Raw genomic sequence first — 24,898 nt, 5'->3', positions numbered from 1 at the left:
TCTTTTCCTAGGTATTAGAGCCAAGCCCTCTGATGGGAAAAAAAGGTAACTGTTCTTTTTAATTATTTTTTATTTTTTTAAACCCTTACCTTCTGTCTTGGAATCAATACTGTGTATTGGCTCCAAGCCAGAAGAGCAGTAAGAGCTAGGCAATGGGGGTTAAGTGACTTGCCCAGGGTCACACAGCTGGGAAGTATCTGAGGCCAGATTTGAACCTGGGACCTCACATCTCTAGGCCTGACTATCATTCACTGAGCTACCCAGCTGCCCTCTTAACTACTCTTTAGAATGGATTCACAAATGCCAACAAGGAGAGAGAAAGGATATCAAGTATTTATTAAAGAAGGAAGAGGTACATTGGATAACTTCCTTTTAAAGGTGCTCTTTGCCAACTTGACACAAACAATTGGGGTGTAGTTTATTTCAGTAGGCATGTATTTAGGATTGTAATGGAGAACCTTCTGAGATTTGTCCAACTATACAGTCACTAATCAGTTTTGCTGATTTATAGGGCAATAAAAATGTTAGAAGAAATGCTTTCCAGGGATGTTGGCATTCTAGGCAGGAGAGTGAAGAACCTAGGAGAGCAGGTAGACTTTTCATCACTGATGCCAGTTGAAGAAAAGGGTTTTAGAATAGAAAGGATTTGGGAAACAAACTTAAAAAGCTTAAAAGACAGTGTCAGAGAATGATATTTTGATTTCTAGACTGGGCTCAAGATCTAAAAATGATAGACTTCTGTTAGCTCTGCGACTTTGGGCAATTAATTTATTCTCCTTAGGACTCAGTTTCCTCATCTGTAAAATGAGGGAACCAAACCAGATGCTATTTAAGGTTCTTTCTAGCCCTGACATTCTATGATTCAGCAACTACTTCCTTTAACATTCATTTAAGGAATGGAAGAATATATTTGCGGGGGAGTTTGCAGATCTTACTGAGAATCTTTTTACTAAAGATGGAAAAGGGAAGGAAATCCCAGAATGTTAGAGCTTGAAGGGACCTCAGTGACAATATAGTTCAAGTTATATCTGAACAAGAATTTGCCCTGTAACCCAGCTGATATGTAGTTATCTAACAAGAGACTGATACTCTGTGGTACAATGGAAAGTAATGGACTTCTCCATTAGTCTCAATGCAATGTCCTTGAACAACCTGCAGGGACCAAGGAGAAAAAACCACTACCCACAAGCAGAGGACAAATGGTGGGTGTAAAAACTTGGAGGAAGGACAACAGCTTGACTACAGGGGTGGAGGGGATATGATGGAGGAGAGACTCTGAATGAACACCCTACTATGGAAACCAATAGCATGGAAATGGGCTTGGGTTGAGGAAGCATGTGATACCCAGAGGAATTGTGCATCGCCAATGGGTGGGTTGGGGGGAGGGGAGAGGGAAAAAATGATCTTTGTTTCTAATGAATAAAGTTGGAAAATGACCAAATAAAGTAAATGCTTAAAAAAATCCTTACTCTCTAAGAATTGATACTAGGCATGAGTTCCAAAGCAGGAAAGCAGTCAGGGCTTTATGGGGATTAAGTGGCTTGCTCAGGGACACAGCTAGGAAGTGGTTGAGGTCAGACTTGAACCTTGGACCTTCTATCTCCAGGCAAAGCTCTCTATCCACTGAGCCAACCAGCTGCCCCTCTGACCACTCTCCTTTTCAACCATTAAACTGTGAGCATCTTGAAAGCAGGGGTTATTTTTGTCTTCATATCTTCAGCATTTACCACAGTGTCTAACATAGCTCTTCTAAAAATGCTTGTTAATTTGACTATTCTATTTTTAATAAACAATAAAACCTTACTAATTAAGATTTGGACCAAAAAAAAAAAGATGAATCTTTTAGTGAAAAGTAGGAGTAAGATCCTAGAGTTTTAGGAATGAAAGGGAGCAGAGTATTTTAGTCAGATCCCCATATTTCAAACATGATGGTGCTACAGATAGTTTGGGATTTGGAGTAAAGAGGACCTGAGCTCAAATCCTTCCTCATTTACTTACCAGCAGGTGTGTGATCCTAGCCAAGTTACTTAACCTCTCTCAGTTTCAGTTTCCTCATCTGTAAAATGTGCATAGCAATAGCATCTATTTCACAGCATTGTTGTAAAGATCCAATGAGATAATATATGTCAAGTACTTTGCAAAGCTCACAGTGCATTATAAATGCTAGCTCTATTTTGTATATATATATATATATATATATATATATATATATATATATATATGGGGTGCTCAGGGAGGAGTAGTATCTCTGGTATGGAGGGCTTGTCGTGCCCTCCTAGGGCAGCTCTCCAGCCTCTGACCCCCACCTGACACCCAGCTCTCACTTGTGGCTCCCAGTAGCTGCTAGCATGCAGCAGCGGCCACACCCCGGGCAATGGCTTCGACAGGCGGGCTAAACCTTGTGAGGGTAGCCTTTGGGTCATCGTAGACCCCTGGTGAACCAGGGCTCTGCTCATCCAGCATGTGAAGACTGCTTCAGTGGAACAGGCAGAAGAAACCAACAGAAGGTTCAACGGCTGAGATGGCGACGCAGCAAGGCACTGTGGAGTGCTTAGGGCGTGTTGGAGCACAAAAGACAACACGGCCATCCAATGCAGCTGAGGAAGTCTCCAGGTGTAACGACTTTTTGTGCCACTGGACCCAGGCTTCCAACGCCAAGAGAGTGGGACTGTTTCTGTGCAACGACTTTTCCACTTAAAAATCCATGCACAAGTGTCTTTGTGTACACTCATCTACATCACAGATGAAAGCGCTCAAAGACAATCGTCATCCTCGGTTACTGAGAGACAACCACTACTTGAGTATCTCCAGGGAGGAAGAGTCTACCACCTCTTAAGGTTTAGATGGTGTAAAAATTAAATTATGTCTCTAGTAATAAAAATATTATGTTTTATGAGGTTTATTAAGGATTATTAGAAATTAAGGATACAAAATAATAACCACGCGCCCATGGCTGATTAGCCCATTCAAAATCCCGCTTAGCTTACCACTAAACTTATTACATCATTGCAATGGCAGAGAAGAGCACATGGGAGGCGGTACTGCTAGTTAAATACTAATTGTGATCTTGCCCAGGTGGAGACTCAGGTGAGATTATAGGGAATTCTGGGAAATACCAAGGACTTCTGGGGATTGAAGTCCAGGGTTCAAAATATCCATTTATACAATGACTATAATAGTTGAGTAGTTTACATACCCAACCCCTATTCAACTATCAGGAGAACATTTCTCACAAATGCTAAGTCTCATAATATAGCAGGTAACAGTTGCACTATCAAAAGAAAGTTAGGTGTAGAGGTAAATCCAAGAAGACATTATCTAGGAAGAGAAGCAATGATAACAATAAATATTGAATTACTGAGTCAGGATGCAAAAAGTCAAGTTGAGTCAACAAATATTTATTAAGCTTCTTCCATTTGTCAGACACTATGCTATGCAACAACAGTCCCTACTCTCAAGGAGCTCATACTCTGATGGAAGAAACAATATTCAAAGAACTATGTACAGGCATGCTATATACAAGAAAAGTTGCTGGTAATGTCAGAGGGAAGGCATTAAGATTAAAGAAGACTGGGAAAGGCTTCTTGCAGAAGGTAAGACAAACTGAGACTTGAAGAAAGGCAAAGATGCTAGGAAGAAAAGTTGAGAAAGGAGGGAGTTCTGGGCTTGAAGAATAACTAGTGAAAATTCTTTCATTTGGGAGATGGTGTGTCTTGGTTGAAGAATACTAGGAGACTAGTATTAGTGTATCACAAAATATGAAGAAGGATGGATAGGGTGGGCAGGGAGGATTAGTACCTCTGGTATGAGGGCTTGCCAAGCCCTTTTCAGGGATGCTTTCCTCCTTTGGTGTCCACCTGCCACCCAGCTCTCACCTGTGGCTCCAAGAAGCTATAGCATGCACAGAAGCCACATTCTGTTAAACCATCTTGGCAGATGGACTAATCCAGGTTTAAGGTAACCAACAGGTGTCAAACCCATCAATGACTTAGGTGATGTCTTCCTCAGGCATTTGAGGACATCCTTCCAGTGGAAGGGGAAAATGAGAACAATTTGTTCTAGGGGACGTAAAGTTGGAAAAGTAGGCACTGTGGAGTGCTTGGAGCTTGGTAAGGCATTGAAGAAGCCAAGGTCTCTGTATCCTGGGCCATTACCAGTCATTTTGACTTCTACTTTGCCTCTGGACTTTGATGACTCTGGAAGAGAGAGTGAGGCTGATAACTTTGTGCAACTCTGCCTCTTTCCAATCCAAAAAAGCTAGCCTGGTCAGGCTTCATTAACTGAAGCATAATTCCCTAAAATAATGGAGGCAAAGCATTTTTCTTTAATTTGTTCCAATCTGGAGTAGCAAATTCAGATGAGGACACCATATTTTAGAGAAGAGACCAATAAACACAAATTTAGGATGGTGGGAGGAATGTATGAAATAATGCTGTATATATATCAGTTAAATCAATGAGAGATTTTTATTATGGTGAAAATTGATGTAGAGGAGACATTATAAATATCTTCTAGTATCTGAAAGGCTGTCATGTGAGATATATATTTTTTCAGAGAGCAAAACTAGGAGTAATGGGAAGAATTTGCAAAGAGGAAAACTTCAACTGTCTATAAGGACAATTTTTCTAATATTTAGAACTATGAAAACACAGAACAAATTGTCACTGAATGTCTTCTGTGTGAAGGATGAATGAACCTTTATTGTGGATGTAATATAGAAGATGCCTGTTCAGCTACAGATTATAAAAAATTAACTCTGATGTTGTTTTTCACTCATTCTTTGATTCTATATAATAACTGAAGGGCTCTCTCAAGAAAGAGGGATTATATTCTGCTCTATGAGGCAAAGACCATGTATCCCTTAGCCAAAGTTTGTGTCACCCCCAGGGTCTTGTATGAAATAGGTTTTTAATGAAGGCTTTCTACTTTTGATTTTAATTGGCTTGACCTAAAATGGCAGAACTAGGACTAACTTGTGGTAGTTATGGAGACAGATTTTGACTTGATAAATTGAAAAACTTTCTAACAATCAGAACTGTGAAATTGGCTGCTTTGGGAGGTAGTGAGTGAGTGGGAAGGAGAACCATCATTTTAGGTCTTCAGGAAGAGGCTGAGTGACTGGGATATTTTGACTGAGATTCATGTTTTGGATAGGGTGATCCCTGAGGTATTTTCCAACTCTGATGCTCTACAATTATGTGGAATTGCTTTTGGTTTAGTAAAAATATAAATAGAAATGAGTCTTTCTGGGAGAATTAGAATTTTTTTAACTCTCATCTTCCATTTTAGAATCAATATTGTATATTGGTTCCAAGACAGAAGAACAGTAAAATCTAGGCAATGGGGGTTAAGAGACTTGCTCAGGGTCGCATAGCTAGAAAGTGTCTGAGGTCACATGTGAACCCACATCCTATTGTCTATAAGCCTGGTTCTTAATCCATGGAGTAATCTAGCTGCCCTCTATAGAGAATTTTAGATGTTAAACTCAGGAGTTTATATTTTATCCTGGAGATAATAGGGAGTCAGTCACTGGAGGCCTTTGAGCAGGGAAGTGACATGGTCAGATTTTTGCTATAGAAAAATCACCTTGCAACTTTGAGTCTGGAAGATCAGTTAGAAGGTTATGGTAACAGGTCAGATGGAAGGTAATGAGGATGTGAACTAGGCCAAGGGGGTGGCTGTATGAAGAGAGAGAAAAAGACATCTAAGAGAATTCTGAAGGGAGAAATGATAAGATTTGGCCATGGTTGGGTAAAGTGAATGAGTCAAAGGTGACATCAAGGATTATTTTATAAGAAGCCTTTCCTGATCCTTCTTAATGTTAAGGTGTTACTTCTACTGATTGTTTTCAGTCTATCCAGTATTTGGTTGTTTTCACATAGTTGTTTGCATGTTGTATCTCCTGTTAGACTGTGAGCTCCTTTAAGGGCAGGGACTTTCTTTTATCCTTCTTTGTATTTGTCGCATTTAGTACAATACCTGGCACAAAGTAATAAATAATAATGAATTAATAAATGTTTATTGACTGACAGATGACTGTAAACAAGATGGAATCCTGAGAGGTAGGGTATAACAAGAGTAAGAGAATAATTGGAAATGAAGAAGGGATTTTGAATTCAGAATTTCCTTCTATAGGTCTTAATTCTTCCTTCTACAGTAATATAAAATAAATCTATTCCTCTTTCATATTTGGAGTCTGTGAATCTTAAAATTTCTCAGACTTGTGAATGTTAAAAATTCTCAGACTCTACCTTAGAACATTTGGTTAAGACCATTCCTCATTTTAAATAATGAAGGTACTTGATCAGGAATGTGAGAACTCTGACATTACTCCACCCATACTTAAGCATACTTTAGGGGAAGATAAAGTTGTAAACTCCTTACTGTACAATGAAAAAGTACTTAACCCATACTTATAGTGAAGCAAAAGCCCTTAAGGTAGGTCTATTTTTAGATCTAATACAAAAGGGCGCTAAGTATCTGTGAAGGTCAAATTAATCACTAAAAGGTCAGACAACTTGCAAACTTGCAAGGGGCAAAGAGGTGTGAACTTACTCAGAAGTTTTGATCTACCCAGAGAAGTTGAGAACTAAAGAAGATGTGAATTAAGAATGGTCAGTCCTGTGAAAATGTCTACTGTGATTGATAGATGTGAGAACTTAGGGGAGGTGACATAGGAGAAAATTCTCTTTAAAAGGAGGTCAGAAAGGCTTCTGAAGAGGTCAGTTTGCCAAAGCTGAATTGAAGGGCTCGGTGGCTGAACTTAGTTGAGCTGAGGAGCTGAACTGGTGGGCCTCTCTGAACACTAGAATCTTGCTTGGGACAAATCTTGTGGTGAGTGGATTAAAGACTGACTGATCTCTCTCTTAAGGCTTAAGCCTAGGCTGGCCTAGCCCTTTTCTCATTATTTCCTCTTACTCTCTCTCTCCCTTTCCTTAATTCCTCATTTGTATTAATTAAAATCTCTATAAAAGCCAGCTGACTTGGGTATATTTAATATTGGGGAATTTTCCCGTGGCGACCACTATATTTTTTATTTGAAACCATATTTTTGCAGTCACAGTTTAAGGCAACCACTCTTTTATCTGTTAGTTTATGGCAACCACTCTTTTGTCTGTAACAAGTCAGAGGATCCAAGTTCACTTATTAACTATAAAACCGTGGGCAAGTCATTTTACTTTTTTAGGACTTAGTTCATTCATTTAAAAAATGAACAGATTTTAAATTACATAGCCTCTAATTTTCCTTCTAATTCTAAATCTATAATCCTATGTTCTAACATATTCACTAATAGGTCTAGTTTAGGGCTATTTGAAAATTTTATAAATATATCTTCTAGATCTTTATTCAAATCATTGATTAAAAAATGTTGAAAAGAACAGATCCAGATTGCATGGTATGAAATACCAAGAGAGGTCTGCTTCTAGGGTGTACCTTTATTAATTTCTATTTTTATGTATGGGTGTTCAGTCATTGATGTATATCCCTTAAATATATTAATGTCCAGCCCACATTTCTTCATTTTATCGAAAAAAATATCAGATTGTATATACCTGGATCACTAATTATCCTAAATTTAAGTGGTATAAATCAGTCCAAATATTAAAATGTAAATGAAGTAAAACATTTTAAAAGAGATTTTAGTAGGTTTTAAAGCATAACATAAAAAAAACCCACAAGATGGTAGCAAATGGTTTCATCACTTCCTTGAAAACAGAGAAGAAATGGAGGCAGGGTCAGATTTTTTATTCTTAATCTCAAAGAGCACTGCAGATAGTGATTGCTGCCATCAAAAGATGCTTCCTCCTTAGAAGGATAGCTATGGCAATTTTAGATAGCATACTAAAAAGCAGAGATCACTTTGCTGACAAAAGTCCATGTAATCAAAGCTATGGTTTTTAATATAAGAATGTAAGAATTGGGCTATAAGGAAAGCTGAGTGCTATAGAATCAATGCTTTCAAACTGTGGTACTGAAGAAGACCTTTGAGAATTCCTTGGGTAGCAAGGAGATCAAATCTGTCAATACTTAAAGAAATTCAGACTACTGAAGGTCAAATATGGATGCTGAAGCCCAAATAATTTGGTCATGTAATGAGAAGACAGGATTTATTAGAAAAGAGCCTGATGGGGGCAGCTGGATATCTCAGTGGATTGAGAGCCAGGACTAGAGACAGGAGGTCCTAGGTTCAAATCTGGCCTCAGACACTTCCCAGTTGTATGACCCTGGGCAAGTCACTTAATCCCCATTGCCTAACCCTTACCACTCTTCTGCCTTGGAGCCAATACACAGTATTGACTCCAAGATGGAAGGTAAGGGTTAAAAAAAAAAGAGCCTGATATTGGGAAAGATTGAAGGCAAAAGGAAAAGGAGATAGCAGAGAACGACAGGGATAGATAGTGTCATGGTGGCAAAGAACATGAACTGGACAAACTTTGGGAGAGAGTGCAGGACATAAGGACCTGGTTTGCTAGGGTCTATGGGGCCCTGAAGAATTGGACATCACTGAATGACTGAACAACAAAAGTAATATGTATATATTTTAGTTAGGAATGATGAGCACCAGGCCAATGATTTTAATGATTAGGGAATTTCTGAATGAAGAAATTCTCTCCCTCTATCCAATGCAGTCCAGAACCTTCTCTACAACTAATAGTCTTAGAGGATTTCCAAGAGCACTAAAAGGTTAATTAACTTTTACAGCATCTCACAGTCAGCATGTGTCTGAAGCTGAATTTGAATTCAGGTTTTTTTTTTTTTTGCTCCAAGGCTAGGTAGTTCTCTATTTACTATGCTTCACTTAAAGCTGCATAATAAATTGTATAAGAATTTAAGGAATTTAAATAAATCTCTGCTTTATAAATATGTAAAAAGAAGTATATTTCTTTAAAAACTAAAAAGAAAATCCCCTGAATAACTTAGAATTCAAATCCCAGAACTTTCAGAATGAGAAGAATGATTAAGCTTGATAATCAGATCTTTGAGCTAGTCTGTACCTAACCTGAAGGTCTGGTTCAACAGATACAGCTAAGGCACATTCAAATGCCAGATAATGTCACACATTCGCCATAGAGTATAATCATATTTAAATGAATGTCTGTTAAATTAACAGTGAAGAAGTCTCTTCTTCTTTGGCTCTAATTAGGAGATGGGGGCAAAGAAGACAAAGAGGGCTAATGAAAGATTTGCTGAAAAAAGATTTAGCCTGTGACTTTCTTATTCATGTTCTCTTAACTTTTGAGCTGATTACAGTCTAGGGTAAAAGTTATTTCTCTAAAAGTGATCATGGTTCAGATTCCACAGGTTTACCCCAGGTATGGTAGAATTTTTCTATTGTAAAAGCACTTGCTTTAAACAAGTCGATGTTATTCACGATGTTGAAGTTCACATTGATGGCAATGGCCAGTCGCATCTTGGTTGGCAGGTGTTCCAGGAATTCTGACTCATCTTTAAAAAGGCACAAAACCAAAAACAATGAAAACAAAAATGAAAAAACATTGTAAACATATTTACCAAAATGGGAAGCTTCATAACAGAATAAACAAGAATTGACAAAAAAAAGTGAGTTGAAGGAAATAGAGCAATTAAAATGAGTGTTTTACTTTTTGACATTATAATCAATCTATTCTACAGAAACAATATATGATAAATGGAAATACTTAAGACAAAAGCATTTGTTAAGTGCTTACTATGTGCCAGTAGGGAAAAAATTGGGATGGAAGTCAAGACACCCATCTTCTAGATTGGAATGTTCTGGTGAGTTTAACTATAAAATAGTGATAATGATAATTGTTTTTTCCTGCACCATAAAAATGATAAATCAGAGCCTACATATGAAAATGCTTCTGAACTATTAGGAAGAAAGATATAATAGAAGGTGTTATTAATTATGATCATAACTTAATATGATTATTTTCCCAAAAGGTGACTTTTTCATACTTTCCACCCCTATATGAGTATAAATAAGATGCAAAATATTTAGGCAAATAAAATGTATGATAAATGACATAGCTTAATCATAGTTGCTAACACTGCATGAATTTGTGCAAGTTGTTAATTTTGAAATTCCAGATGTTTTATTGAGAGTTATAGAAGAGGGAAAATTATAATGCTATGGACTAATCATTGATTTTAAGTCTGAATTTTTAAAAATGGAAATAGTGCAATAGTTCATTGTTTTGCCTCAGGGGCTGGGAGTCATGATAGGTGGGGAGAGTTTATTAAGAGAGAATCTTGATTCTTTTTGTTGAATACTTCTTCACTTTACCTATTAAGATGACTCTAGGAGCTCCTATAAGAAATGTGGTGTTCCCTCTCCCCCATTCTCCATGGAAATGATGGCAGGAGAGATAGCCAAAAATGACAGGAGGGGAAACAGAGGGTGCTAGCTTCTATCACTAGTGAGAAATAGTTTTCATAACTCCAGACCCATCAATCTCTCCACTGAGCTACCCGGCTGCCCTACAAGAGGTATTTAGTGAAGTTGTTACTCTCCATTTTACAGGTGACAGATCTTAGGTTAAAAGAGATTTTTAGTGATTTTTCCAAAGACAAATAGATGATATAAGGCAGAGATCAACCTCATCTTCTGGTCTGTATATTCCAAGTCTAATGCTTGGATCACTACTTCTCAGGGACAGAAGTTAGGTATACTTACCCAATATTCTTTGAGAGTCCCAAGTATATTTGTACCAAATCCGAACACGGTTCTGTATTATTTTGGGTATAGAATACGTATTCATATAAGTGATTGCATTATCCATGGAAGCACGGAAGTGGTTCTTATTGGCAGTAGCTGATCCAATAACATCTCTCATCTAAAAAGATAAATTTCGTAATTTCTGATGTTTTTTCATATACTTCTACAAAAGTTGCCAGAATTTAACTCCCCCCCTGAAAGTAAAGTTGTATGAAATGAGTATTCTGATTTGATAACATACTCACTCCTTACTGATTTATGAACATTCCTGTTGGAAAATCCCACAGATGGGGGAGCTAGGTGGCTCAGTGGATAGAGAGCCAGGCTAGAGAACCCAGCCCTGGGTTCATATCTGACCTCTGATGCTTCCTAGCTGTGCAAGCCTGGGTAAATCACTTAACCCCAACTGCTTAGTCCTTACTACCCTTCTGCCTTTGAACCACTATACAGTATTTATTCTAAGATGGAAGGTGATGATATTTTTTAAAAAGAAAATTCCATAGACTATGCTCAAATGGGGTGTGGGGAAGCACTTATAAAACTGACTATGCACCAGCCACTGAGCTCAGTGCTTAACAAATATGATCTCATTTGACAGCAGAATAAAATGGAAGCTTAATATCTGCTGGCAGAATAGTTAGTCAATCCAGAGATCAGGAGTCAAAGTGGAATTATGTGTGTGAATCATGCAGGTTGACTGTCTAAATCATCTTGATTCATTGGATAACTGACAATTGTCAGTTTCATTTTGTGCTATTTATACAACATTAAATAAATATATGCTTATAGCATTGTATGCATCCAAATTCAAAATGTCCTGAGATTACCCACTCTCCTTAGTAGCTATGGTAGTAAGGAAGGAATGATTACATTTCAATTCTGATGTGCTGATAACTGAGATGTAAAAATCCACCCAATTAGAACCTGATCTTTAAGATCTTTAAGCCCAGAAACAGACACATAGATGAATTCTTTGTATTTGTCTTCCATTTCCCTCCTAAATCAGAAAACAAATGTTTTGTTGAAATGAGCAAATTACTCATGTTTTTAAAATGGGAGTGAGTGGTGGGAATCAATGACCTCTTCATTCAGGAGAGATGAAAGTATGTGAAATATTTGTTCCTCTATCTAATCTAGAACCTGTGCTACAGAAGATGTATGAGTGGATTAAAGGTAAATAATTTATATTATTAGTTAATCCAACATTCAGGTCCCCATTGGTGGGAATCATGAATCCTGTGAAGTGGTCACATGTATTACTGCAAGATACAGATTTATAATCATGTAAAATATGGTAATTAATATCAGTCCAATGGAAATATGCAGTGCAAAAGTGTTGCTTCTTCACAAGATTCATGATTTAAATGAATCAGGCCCTAGTTGTAGAATGAAAATAGTACTGGCCTTAGAATCAGGAGTGGCCGAGGTTCAAAAATCAATTTATATTTATTCATTGTGTGATTGTATATAACTCACTAAATTTCTTCAGGTATGTTCCATCATCTGTGTAACAGGAAAACTTATGTATCTTTGTTGGAGGTTTGTTAAAAAGATGAAATAAGATCGTGTATGCAATTCTTCCAGTAGCCTTGGAACACCCTCTACAGAGCTATTCAAAATAGGATTCACACAAGCTCAAAAAGGATATGAATACTCAGAATGAGTATTAAAGGTCATACCATAAAAATAATTAGAAGAGAATGAGCTCAAGTACTCTTCATAGCTTTGACTAGAAGGAAAATTCTTAGTCAATGAGGAATAGCAATGAATACAAAAGAAAACAGATGACATTGCAAAGATTTTGCATGAAAAAAATGAGTATAATCAGGAGAAGGAAAGTTGTTGATCTGAGGATACTCACTGCATTAATATCTTTGATTAGGTAAAATATCCAAATACTAATATTAATGTATAAGATAAAGAGTTATTATTCAATGGATAAGTGGTCAAAGGACAATGAACACACAGATCTCAAAAGAAGAATTGTAGGCTCTTAACCATATGAATGTTTGCCCCACGTGGCTACTAAGAGAAATGTAAATCAAAGAAACTCACACCCAGAAAATTGAAAAATATTGACAAAAGATGAGGATAGACTAGCTGAAATGACCAGATTGGCATATTAATGTGCCGTTGGTAGAGCTGTGAATGGACCCAACAATTTGGAATTGTGATAAGAAAATGACCAAGACCCGACCCTCTGATCCAGTGATCTCATTGTTGGACACACACCTTAAGGAGATAAGAGGCAGAAACAAAAGTCCTAAATAACTGAAATATTTATAGCAGTACTTTTTTAAATTAGCGAAGAATTAAAAGCAGAGAATTATAAACAAAGTAGATGTTCACTGACTGAGGAATGGCTGAACTAGTTGTGATACATGAATAATAACATATTGCTATGCTATAAAAATGATGAATATAAAGAATTCGGAGAAACATGGGAAGATTTTATGGCCTTGTACTAAGTGGGAAGTGAAATAAACAATATCATCTATATAGTGCTGCAAGGTTTACTAAGCTCTGTACATATCTCAGTTTATCCTCACAACCCTGAAAGATAAGTACTAATATTAGCTTCATTTTATTGTTAAAAGATTGAGACTGAGAGAGGTTAAATGACTTGCCCAGGGTCACAATAAATATCTGAGAAAGCCTTTGAACTTACAATTTTTTTTTGCTACCCTGTCCAGCACTCTTATACACTGAGCCACTTAATTGCCAATATACACAACTATTAAACCAATGTAAATGCAAATATAAACAAATTAAGCCGAGCATTATTTAATTATAATTATTCTAAAGAAGAGATAAGAAAATATATAACTTCATTAAAGAGATGAGAACTATAAAGTGTGGAACACTATGTATATATACTGTTTGACTCAGTGTGTTGGTTGGTTTTGAAGAACTCTTTATTCTTATTTTTTCTATTTTTGTTATAAAGGATGATTCCAGATAAGGGAGAAAAGGATAGATATATTTAGAAATGAAAGTGATTTAAAAACAAACATCAATGAAACTATAAGTCAAAAATAAAAATGAATGGAACATATATCTAGCAATTAATTTTTTTTTTCACTTTACCTGTCCAATTAGGCTGGAGAACACAAACACCCCAGAGAAAAAATTCAAGAGTTGGAAGATAATCTCAAATGTATTTTGTGGTTCTGGAAGGCCACCAATGGTAATTAAAGTTCGAACTGCCCAGTAGTAACATCTTAGATACCTGCAAATAAGAGAAAATTTACATTTAAGTTTTAAATTTGATGTTGGTCACTAATATTGAAGGAACATGGTAACTACTTAGAAACTTTTCTTCCAACTTACCTATACATATATGTTATTTTCCACACAGGAATATATAAGTATATATGTTTCAAATATATTATTTTGTCCTGGCAATGATCCATACACACACACACACATACATATCTCAAACCTACTATGCATTGTCTTAATATAGAAAACAAGGAGGAATGCCATATATGCTAGCACATTAAGTGAATGGAGGTAGGAAAAATGTTATCAGGAAAATTAGAAGCATTTTCTGTAATAGGATAAGCTAAAACCATTCCCAATAAGATCATGGGCAAAGTAAAGTATTCCCATTGTCACCACTATTATTTAATATTGTACTAGAAATGCCTACTATAGCAATAAGAGCAGAAAAACCAATTGAAGGAATTAGAATAGGCAATGAAGAAACAAAGTTATCTTTCTTTGCAGGTGATAATGATGGTATTCCTGGAGAATCTTAGAGAATCAACCAAAAAACTAATAGAAATAATTAACAACTTTAGCAAAGTTGCAAGATGCAAGAAACCCACAAAAATCTTTAGCATTTCTATTTACCACCAAAAAAAAAAAGTCCAACAGCAAGAGATAGAAAAGGAAATCCCATTCAAAATAACTCTAAATGATATAAAATACCTGGGAGTAGACCTACTAAAACAAATCCAGCACCTCTAAACACAATTATAAAATACATTTCACACAAAAAAGCCAGACCCAATGATCAGAAAAACATGAATTGCTTATAGATAGGTTAAGCCAATAAAAAGAAAATTATGATCTTACTCAATTTACCTAGTCAATGCCATGCCAATCAAATTACTCAAAAATTATTTCATAGAGCTAGAAAAAATAGCAAGGTTCATTTAGAAGAACAAATGGCCAAGACAATCAAGTGAATTAATGAAAAAAAAAAAAAAAGAGGACTGGAGGCCCGGCTGTACCAGATCTCAAACTATACTATGAAGTGGTAGTCATCCAAACAATCTGCTACTAGCTAAGAAATAGAATGGTGGAGCAATGGAATGGATTAAGTAATCAACACATGGCAGCTAATGTCCATAGTAACTTTGAGTCTGATAAATCCAAAGATCTAAGATTCTGGGGAAAGAACTCATTATTTGACAAAAACTCCCAGGAAAACTGGAAATCAATATGACAGAAATTGACAAGGACTGACATCTTACACCATACAACAGGATAAAGTAAAAAAAAAAAAGAATTCTTGATCTAGAAATAAAGGCTGACACCATAAATTAGGGGAAATATGGAAAAGTTTTCCTGTCAGGCTTATGGATATGGGAAGAATTCATGACAAAACAAGACAAAATGGACATAATGAAAAATGAAATAGGTAGTTTTCGTTATATTAAAGTTTTTGTACAAATAAAACCAAAGCAACCAAAATTAGAAGGGAGACAACAAATTAAAAAAAAAATTATATAAAGTATCTCTGACAAAAGATTCATCTCTCAGATATATAGAGAACTGAGACAAATTTATAAAAATACGAAGCTTTCCCCAATTGAAAAATGGTCCAAGGGTATAGACAGGCAGTTCTCAGAGGAAGAAATTAAAACTGTCCATAGTCACATGAGAATTGCAGCAAATGACTATGGAATAGAGAAATGCAAATGAGCAATTTTGAGATATTACCTTACATCTATCAGAAATAAGACTGTTAGCAGAGAACTCCCCCCCTTTTTTCTGTTTTCCTTCTAATTTTTGATGCATTAATTTGTTTGCTTAAAAGCCTTTTAATTTCATATAGTTAAAGTGATCTGGTTTACTTTCTGGGATCTCTTTCAGGAGGGGAAGGCACTGGTCATAAGGAGGACCAGGACAGGCTTCTTGTAGAAGACAGAATTTTTTTTTTAACCTTTACTTTCTGTATTGGATTCAATACGATGTATACTAAGACAGAAGAGCAGTAATGGCTAGGCAATGGGGGTCAAATGACTTGCCCAGGGTCACACAGCTAGGAAGTGTCTGAGGCCAGATTTGACCCTAGAACCTTCTATCTTTAGGCCTGGCTCTCATGACTCAGCTACCACCTAGAAGATAGAATTTCAGCGGGGATTTGAAGGAATCCAGGGAAACCAGGAGGCAGAAAAGAGGAGGGAGAGCATTGGGGAGATGGAGTGTCTTATGTGAGGAAAAGAAAGAAGATTCAGGTATTACTGGATTGTCTGGAAGGTGGGTGTGAGTAAGGTATAAGAAAACTGTGAAGGTAGAAGAGGACTGGGTTGTAAAGGACTTTTATTGCCAAGAGACTTTAGATTTGGTCCTGGAGGTAATAGGGAGCTACTGAATTTGATTCCATGGGGGTGAACATGGTCAGATTTGTAGTTCTGTGTTATTCAGTCATTTAGTCATGACTGTTTGTGACTCCTGTGGAATTTTCTTGGTAAAGATACTGGCATGGTTTGCCATTTTCTTCTCCAGCTCATTTTACAGATGAGGAAACTGAGGCAAATAGTGTTGAGTGACTTGTCCAGGGTCACAATTAGTAAGTTTCTGAGGCCAGATTTGAAGACAATTCTTGACTCCAGGCCTGGAGTCTATTCTATCCACTGTGCCATCTGGCTGGCCTCTTTCACTTGCACTTTACAAAGCTCAAATACTCTAGCCGGCCAACCTCTTTTTGAATCCTGCCTCAGCCATCCAGTATTTTTATCATCTCGCCCAGCTCTGAGTCATCAGAAAATCTGGTAAATTAAACCAAATCACTGATAAAATGTGAATTGTTTCAGGGTCAAGTCTCCCCCCCCCCCCCCTGTTTTAACATCACGGATTTGATTAGCCAGTGCTTTGCTGCTTGTATTAGAAAAATACGGATAGTTTTATGGTACCTCTTACTGCAGCGTAGGCTTCAGGTTTTGATCTGTCACGCTCTTCTGGGAGACCTATGATTCTGAAGTTATCTCTGAACATCCTGCCTTCAAGAACAACTGCTTTGTTTTTTACAGCATTCATTTTTCTAAAATCATCTTTTGCTTCTCTTCTACAAAGTTCTACGTCTTTTATTTTTGCTTTCAGAGCCTCTGTTCCTTTAGAATAAATATCAAGTTCTCTACCCTGATCCCACCGCCTTCCCGCAATTCTGCAGTGATAGCTTTGATCTCATTTGTAGAAGACAATTACCTGTATAAACCTACCTGTAAAAGGACATTTGTAAAGGGGATCTTTTCTCATGTGTTTTTATGAACAACGGATGATCTTAAGCCACTCAAAAGACCATTTTTTAAAAAATCAGCTAAAAAGGAACAGAAATGCTGCTTTTGTGCTTTTCTCACAGCCTGGTTCAGATTCTTAGCGACACGATGCTAAAATTCTTTGGTTCTTATGCCAGAATGCCTATGACTAGTTTCAGACACTGTACAGATGTAAGGGCAGACCGGTTTCCAGTGTGAAAAGAGTAATTAAGACACAATGGTACCACCTGAGTCTGGCCAGCATTCTGATGTAAGCATCCATCTTGCAGAGCATCTGTCTTCCCTAACTTCACTCCTCACCAATTTAAACTGTAAACTCTTTGAGAGGATGATCTTTGTCCTTTTTGCTCATGAATTCCCTGTGCTGGACTTAGTACATACTTTAATTTATATTTTTTGAATAGAATCATCTCAGAAAGAAATTATGACTGAATAAACTGATCTCACTGCCTAAACACATTGAAATGTATACTAGCATATGCTTTCCATTAGTGTACTTTATAAGTAGCTTAATTTCCTATCCTAATTAGTCATTTGGATTGGGGGGGGGGGGAAATGGGCATTTCTATTTATATGAGTCCATTTTCCAAAGGAAGGGACCTACAGGACTGGTTACAAACTTTTCCAGCCAGCCATTACCTGGTTTTGATCCCTGTCAGTGGTCCTCTATGATTTTAAATTCATTAAAACCAGGTATGGAAAAAAAATCCAAATACTTTTCTACCACCCCTTATTCACTCCAGGTACTATATAATTCTGTCTAGTGTTTCCACTCTCTTTTCTTTATCCTATAATTGCCACCCTTCCCACAGCTGCTCTGAGTTGCCCTTGATAGTACATACTAATACCTGCTACTTTCCAGCGAGGACATTGCTTTACAACATGCCCATATGTGATTTTTACTGAAGCAGAAAACTGGTGGGGCCTCTTTCAAGCCCAAGGCCTTTGTCTCTACAGAAAAGAAACTTTACTATTAAATAAACCAGTGACATCTTGCTGTATCCCACATCCTGATTCTACTCCACTAATCTTTTCAAATGATCTCTTTTGCCTTGAACACTTGCATGCCTAATCGGAAAGTTTAATTTACGGTCCTTGTTGCTTTCTAAATGTTTAATTGAGTTAGTGGTTATAGCTGACTCATAAACCCATAAAACCCCTCAGTGGTAAACTAATTATTCACTGCACCTGCCCTCCAAATAATTAGCATCATTCATTACTAACTATCAGCAGTGGGCTGTTGAAAAGTTAGTTATCCAAACAGTTGTAAAAAGAAAGACATAACCTCGATCTAGAAGCTGAGAAAAATCAATACATGTTTTTTTCTCAAAATTAGCACTTACCTATTTCCTTTCCCATCATATACCCATTTAGTACTACCAATTCCCTCGTAGTCTGAAGCCAAGGAATAAATGCATGCATTAACATGTAGGACGAACAGAAGGTATCCAGTGGTTCGAATGACTCTGTCAGGAATAACATATGCCAAACAAGGATGAATGTTTTTACTGGAATGTGGCCTATTCTTTCCTCCCCTGAAGGTCCCCCCAGACTCCCTTGCTTTCACCTCTTGTACTGTTAACTCTCATTAGGACTACCGAAAGTGACGATGCCATGGCCTGTTTTCTGGCTCCAGCATCTTGACTGGGTCTGACAAAGTGGGAAAAAAAGATCTTGTTTTCTCCATTCACACATGGTATGAATCAGCTCCATGAAAGCCGTGGCCTTCAGGGTCACCTCTGTGCTTGGAGCCTCATAAAGTACAACACGCTGATTTAACTGGATATCTCAGAAAAGCTCCCGGGATTCCATCCTACAGTGCAATATGTCTGAAGGACTCTTTGCAAGAGGCTCAGAACAACAAAAAGGATGTATTTCAGATTAGGTCTGAGGTGTGGTGACAGAGACATAAAGTGGTCTTGCAAAAGAGCCCGTCTGTCTAGACTAATCCTAGTTGAAGCTAGTGGGGGTATTTTTTTATGTCTCTAAGAACTAAAATCATCTAAGATCATCAAGTAATCCTTATGCTTACATCTCATTTAAAATGTGTCCATCAGATCAGCCTTGGCACGAGCCCCCATGTTTCCATTCTATAAAAAGTCTTCCCTTTGCTCAAGAGGGAGGTCGTGACTTAATTCCACCCACATGTCTGTCTGGTTGGTAAGACCAATTCATCTCTTCCCTTTTCCAAGAACTTGAGCTGTACTCTACCTGTAGATGTATGCATTGTCCATTCTTGACTCCAGGCGGTCATTAAACTCAAAGAAGGTGATGTACTTCAGAGAAGCAAGCAAAATAAATCAAGCAAATGTTAGTCTTATGCACACCTACTTTCCATGTAGCTACTCCCAATGGGGTTTGCTATTATCGTCTGTATGTGCTTCTGAAAATGATATAGTGATAGATTTTCATTTATAAACCTTCCCCCTCCCCAAATCAGCTCCATTTCCCATGGGAATTTCCTCTGGACACCATTTTAGATAAAACAACACTTTTCTATGTGATTTTAATTCTAATATCAAATTATAGACTTGTTATTTAAGAAAAATGGAAATAAAAGCAGTTATGTAACATCATTTTTTTAAACTCTTACCTTCCTTCTTAGAATCTATATTGCGTTTTGGTTCCAAGTCAGAAGAGCGATAAAGGATAGGCAATGAGGGTTCATTAAATGATTTGCACAGGGTCACACAGCTAGGAAGTGTCTGAGGCCAGATTTGAACCCAGGACCTCCCATCTCTAGGGCTGGCTTTCAATCCACTCAGCTGCCCTGCTGCCCCTTATAATATCTTTTAAGAAAATAGGCAAACAGGCAAATAGGAATGGAAAGAAAGTTGTTTCAGAGTCAGGAGTATTTGGAGACAAGTCCAATTTCCAACATATATTAGTTATGTGTTTCTGAGTAAGTTATTGAATGTTTTAGTGTCCCAGGAAACTTACTGAGACCATTGGTCACAAAACAGTTTCCTATCTGTATAGATAAAGGGGAGAATTCCTCACTGGAAGTTCCCTATCCCAGTAAAATCACAATTATACTTTATAACAAAGAAATGCTATTGTAATATGGCTTTTACTCTTGTCTCCAACACTAATTCAATTAAGGAGTGTGTGTGTGTGTGTGTGTGTGTGTGTGTGTGTGTGTGTTTGGACAGCATCTAGGTTGTAATTGCATAGAAGATTGGCCTTAGAATCAGTAAGATATGAATTCAAATCCAATCTCAGATATCTGTACAAATCTGGGCAACTCACTTGTTCTGGATCTCTATTTTCTCATCTATAAAATGGGGCCAATGATAGCCTCTACTTCGTAGGGTTATTGTGAAGATCATATGAGATACCCTATGTAAAGTGCTTTGTAAATTTTAAAGTAATATAAGAATTAATTAGTTAATTTGTTTAATTATAGAAAAAGGTTGCCTATAAGAAACTCTCCGGCTCAGAGAAGGAGGCTTTGAAGGGTTATCCTAATACCAAGCTATAATCTTCTTGGAGGTTCTTCAAGATAATTTCTAAGTATCCTTTGGTGGGAATGTTGGAAGTGAACTGCTACTCTTGGGGGGGTTCTCTTAAGAGTAAGGAGGTGAAGGATTTCCCTTGGATTTCATGTGGAAGATTTTAGAGACAACGTGCTTTATCCTCACAATAATCCCGGGAGGGCAGATGTAATTATTATCATCTCCGTTTTACAATTGAGAAAACTAAAGCAAACACAGTGAGGGTCTGAGGCCAGATTTGAACTTGAGTCTTTCTGATTCCAGGCCCAAGGTTGTATTAGAGGCTCACCATTTCATCTAAATTTAGCCACTGGCTAATGTCAACATTGATTTGTTGTTCAGTCATTTCAGGTGTGTCTGGCTCTTCAAAACCCATTTAGGGTTTTCTTGGCAAAGAAATTGGAGTGGTTTGTCATTTCCTTCTCCAGCTCATTTTACAGATGAGGAAACTGAGGCAGAGTTAACTGACTTATCCAGGGTCCCACAATTAGTAAGTGACTGAGGCCAGATTTGAAATTGAGAAGCTAAGTCTTCCTGACTGTAGATCCAGTTCTCTGGCTACCCTTACTTTGATAGTCATGCATAAAATATACATATTTCTTTAGGGGTTGCTTTGGTTGTTGGCATGCTTTTAAATATGACAATTACTTTTCCTTAAAGTCATAATTTGTCTTTCTTCCAGGTTTGTTACTGCATCCAAGTGGTTGAAATTGGTAAAGGTCTTAGCTCTGGATAACTATGGCATTATTAGATAAGTAGGTATTATGTGCTTTGGAATATCTAAAATTAAGCTGCAACATTGAAATTGAATTTCTCAATTGAAATTGCTCAAATCAAAATAGAATTTATGTTTAGGTCAACATGTGGATATTTTCTGATGCTGATTCTGGATCAGATTGTTATTGAGTATAATGACTCAATGTATTGCCTCAACCAAAGGTCACACAAACAAGTGGACATCTTTGGTGTGGGCAACAGAGCCCAAATAGAAAACATGATCCTTTTATGTGGGTCTGTGCTTAGAATTTGTGTAGTTTTAATTTTTGTACCTCAAGATGGTGGAAAAAGTATAGATTATGTTAACTTAAAAGGTAGGTTTTAAATGATTAATTCTGTTGGGTATGAAGTAAGCTTTGACTTCACCAAGTTGTAGAGTCCTGGGAATATCAGGAAATCCTTGGAGTTGGAAAGAATTTCATTTTTATATTTTAAAATTAAAAAAAATTTCTTTTTAATAACCATTACCTTTTCTTAGTATCAATTATATGACAGAAGAGAGGCAAGGGCTAGACAACTGGGGTTAAGTGACTTGCCTGGGATCATAGAACTAGGAAGAGTCTGAGGTCAGATTTGAAACCAGGTTCTCCTGACACCAAGCCTGGCACTCTAGCCATTAGGATATATATATATATATATATATACATATATATATATATATATATATACACACACATATATATATATAGCTATCCCAAATTCCCTTTTTTTAAAAAAACAAATAGAGACAAGTGCTACTTTATGTATGTAAACTGTATGATTTCATTGGTAAGCCCCATTGGAAATCACTGGGGTCCCAACTCATAAGTGTGGAGCATTGCTCAGAAAGTTTAGAAAATTTGTCCAGTCATGTATTAAGTCAAGTGGCATAGGTGAGATTTGAACCCAGGACTTCTGGTCTCCAAGTCTAGCACTCTATCCATCATAACTTGCTGTCCTTAATATTTTGTATTTGTTGCTGTTCAGTTGTGTCCCAACTTTTTGCGATCCCATGGACCAAAGCTATCTGTGGGTTTTTCTTGGCAAAGATGCTGGATTGGCTTGACATTTTCCTTTCCAGTGGATCCTTTTGTTAGGAAATCAGAGGTTAAATGACTTGTCTAGGGTCACACAGCTGGGAAGTGTCCAAGACTGGATTTGCAGATGTTTATAACTAGATTCTATTATATTTAATTTAGTAAGTTTAATAAGTGCATTTATTTATTCAACAAGCAATTATTAAGTACCTCCTATATGCAAATTCCTGTGCTACATAGTGGGAATATAATACTTAGCATACAATATTTCCTGACCTCATAGGACTTATGTTTTTTTTAAACAACATTTACACAGTAAATATAAAATAAATACAAAACAATATTTTTGACGGAGGATCAAGGCCTTGTTCCATTCATGAGTGCCTCACTATTAATGTAGTCTAAGTTTAAGACTCCTCTTTCCATCAACACTGCATTTATGGTAGAGTGTAGCCCAGTTTATGGGAGGAAGGTTTTGTAGCTATTGATTTTGAGATGCCATTTTAACAAATTATTTTGCTTGGCGTTAATTGTTCAGTCTGACTATAAAAGGAATTTGTGAGCTTTATAGAATATCTTTGGAATCTGAAAGTAATTGTGATCCCTAGGGGGTCCAAATGCAAACTGTGGGACCTGACACACACACACACACACACACACACACACGCACACATGCACACAAACCCCAATGTGTATCAAAAGGAAAAAATGTAAATGCTTTTTAGCAATTTGGGAACATACTCAAATAACTTGTTTTCTCTTGAAAATTTCTTAACAGCCAAAAACAATCAAACCTTTGCAGCAGAACAACCAAAAGTATGACAGACCTCAGATAGTATTTAAAATATTTTGACATGAAAATAGTATCTCTCTAGAAATGTGTTAGACATTTGTAAAAATAGTCATATTCAGAAACAGACATTTTGGAGAGTATTAGGAAACTCATTTGCAGTAAAAAGCACTGAACATTTAGCAGTGACTGTTGTTTTACAACTGTATACTTATTGAGCTCGACCTGTACATTGACTTTATTTATGGCTTGAAGCTGGTGTCTGAAAAGCAGAATGTAAACTCCCTGAGTACAGGCACCATGTCATTTTTTTAATCTTCGTGTTATATCCTCAGTACCTTTTCACAGTACTTGGAACATAGTCGGTCCTAAATAAATATTTGTTGGATTTAATTTAATTTCTTTTAAAGAAATCCATACTGGAAATGCATACTTCAGATTTTTTAAACCCTTTCATTCTGTTTTAGAATCAATACTCAATCTTAGTTCCAAGGCAGAAGAGTGGTAAGAGATAGGCAATTGGGGTTAAGTGACTTGTCCAGGGTCACACAGCTGGGAATATCTGAGGTCAGATTGGTACCCAAAACATCCCTGCTCTAGACCTGGTCATTGAACCATGTAGTTGCCCCTTTCATATCCTTTTTACAGTAAATTATTGCCAACACTTAGTTTTCTCATTTATAATTCAGAGAGAAACATTTGATTGAAGCCCTCTCCCATGGATGGGTGTATCAAAATGACATCTTCTTCAGGACCCTTAAATGACCTATAGTTTGGCAACTCTGGAAGGGGCCATGAATAGAAGACAAGCTATTTGTAAAGACTGAGTAATGTAGACCTGTGGGATGTTTCAAAGCTCAAGGGCTCTTGTTCCTCTCCAGGGGTACTGATATAGACCATGGAGTACTTAAGGTCTGGGAATATCCTAATCTAAGCCTCCAAAGGTCCCTAAACCACTGGATTTGAAGCAGCTTAATAGATCAGTTTTGATATCCGTCCACTTGGATTGGGTGTTTGGTAAGGGGAGGGATCACCACTGAATTATCAGCTCAAGAGATCCTTTCAAGAAGTTCTGGTTCTGGCGCTGGTCACCAAGACTTCCTCAATCTGGACCCAAACTCCAGACAACATACAGTGAGGATATCATGATTGAACAACACTAAAAGGTCATGGAAATCTTATCCAGTCGGTAGATTGCCCATCGTGTCTTTCACCAATTAATTGGTATATCTGGATGTTCTAGTATCCTCTGGAAACTGACGTCATTATGAAGTCTTCCCTTTGAGATACAAAATGCAGAAATGAAACCGCTTCTACGCTCAAGGAGCTTATAGGCTAACGGAGAGACAACCTGTACGCATGTGGGCATGTATGGAACAGAGAAGTCGTTTTATATAGAACACACAAAACAATATTGGAGGTGAAGGGACCAGCAGCTAGAGGTGACCACAGAAGGTAGGTAGCAAGAAGCATTTGAGATAAGGCTTGAAGGAGAGCAAGAGGCAGAGGTGAGGGAGAGAGAGCATGCCAGGAATAGAAGACAGGCAGTACAAAAGGATGGAGATGAGATATGGACTGTTGGATTTAATAGTAGGACAGCATCCCATAATAGA

The 24,898-nt window shown here is 37.1% G+C and overlaps 1 protein-coding gene across 1 annotated transcript in view; it reads right to left on the bottom strand.

Annotated features, from left to right (window-relative positions):
• The window catches only part of CNGB3 (cyclic nucleotide gated channel subunit beta 3), an 84,564-nt gene that overhangs the window by 48,355 nt on the left and 11,311 nt on the right, over positions 1 to 24,898 (bottom strand). The window contains exons 6-10 of the mRNA XM_056821046.1: positions 19,420 to 19,484; positions 18,552 to 18,674; positions 13,787 to 13,928; positions 10,658 to 10,817; positions 9,350 to 9,447 (exon numbers count right to left, since the gene is read on the bottom strand). Of these exons, the coding sequence (XP_056677024.1) occupies positions 9,350 to 9,447; positions 10,658 to 10,817; positions 13,787 to 13,928; positions 18,552 to 18,674; positions 19,420 to 19,484 (588 nt within the window). The remainder of the gene's footprint in view (positions 1 to 9,349; positions 9,448 to 10,657; positions 10,818 to 13,786; positions 13,929 to 18,551; positions 18,675 to 19,419; positions 19,485 to 24,898) is intronic.

This window comes from Monodelphis domestica, chromosome 3, assembly GCF_027887165.1.
Source record: "Monodelphis domestica isolate mMonDom1 chromosome 3, mMonDom1.pri, whole genome shotgun sequence".
In the NCBI taxonomy this organism is placed as follows: domain Eukaryota; kingdom Metazoa; phylum Chordata; class Mammalia; order Didelphimorphia; family Didelphidae; genus Monodelphis; species Monodelphis domestica.
This window is presented reverse-complemented; position numbering and strand designations above follow the sequence as displayed.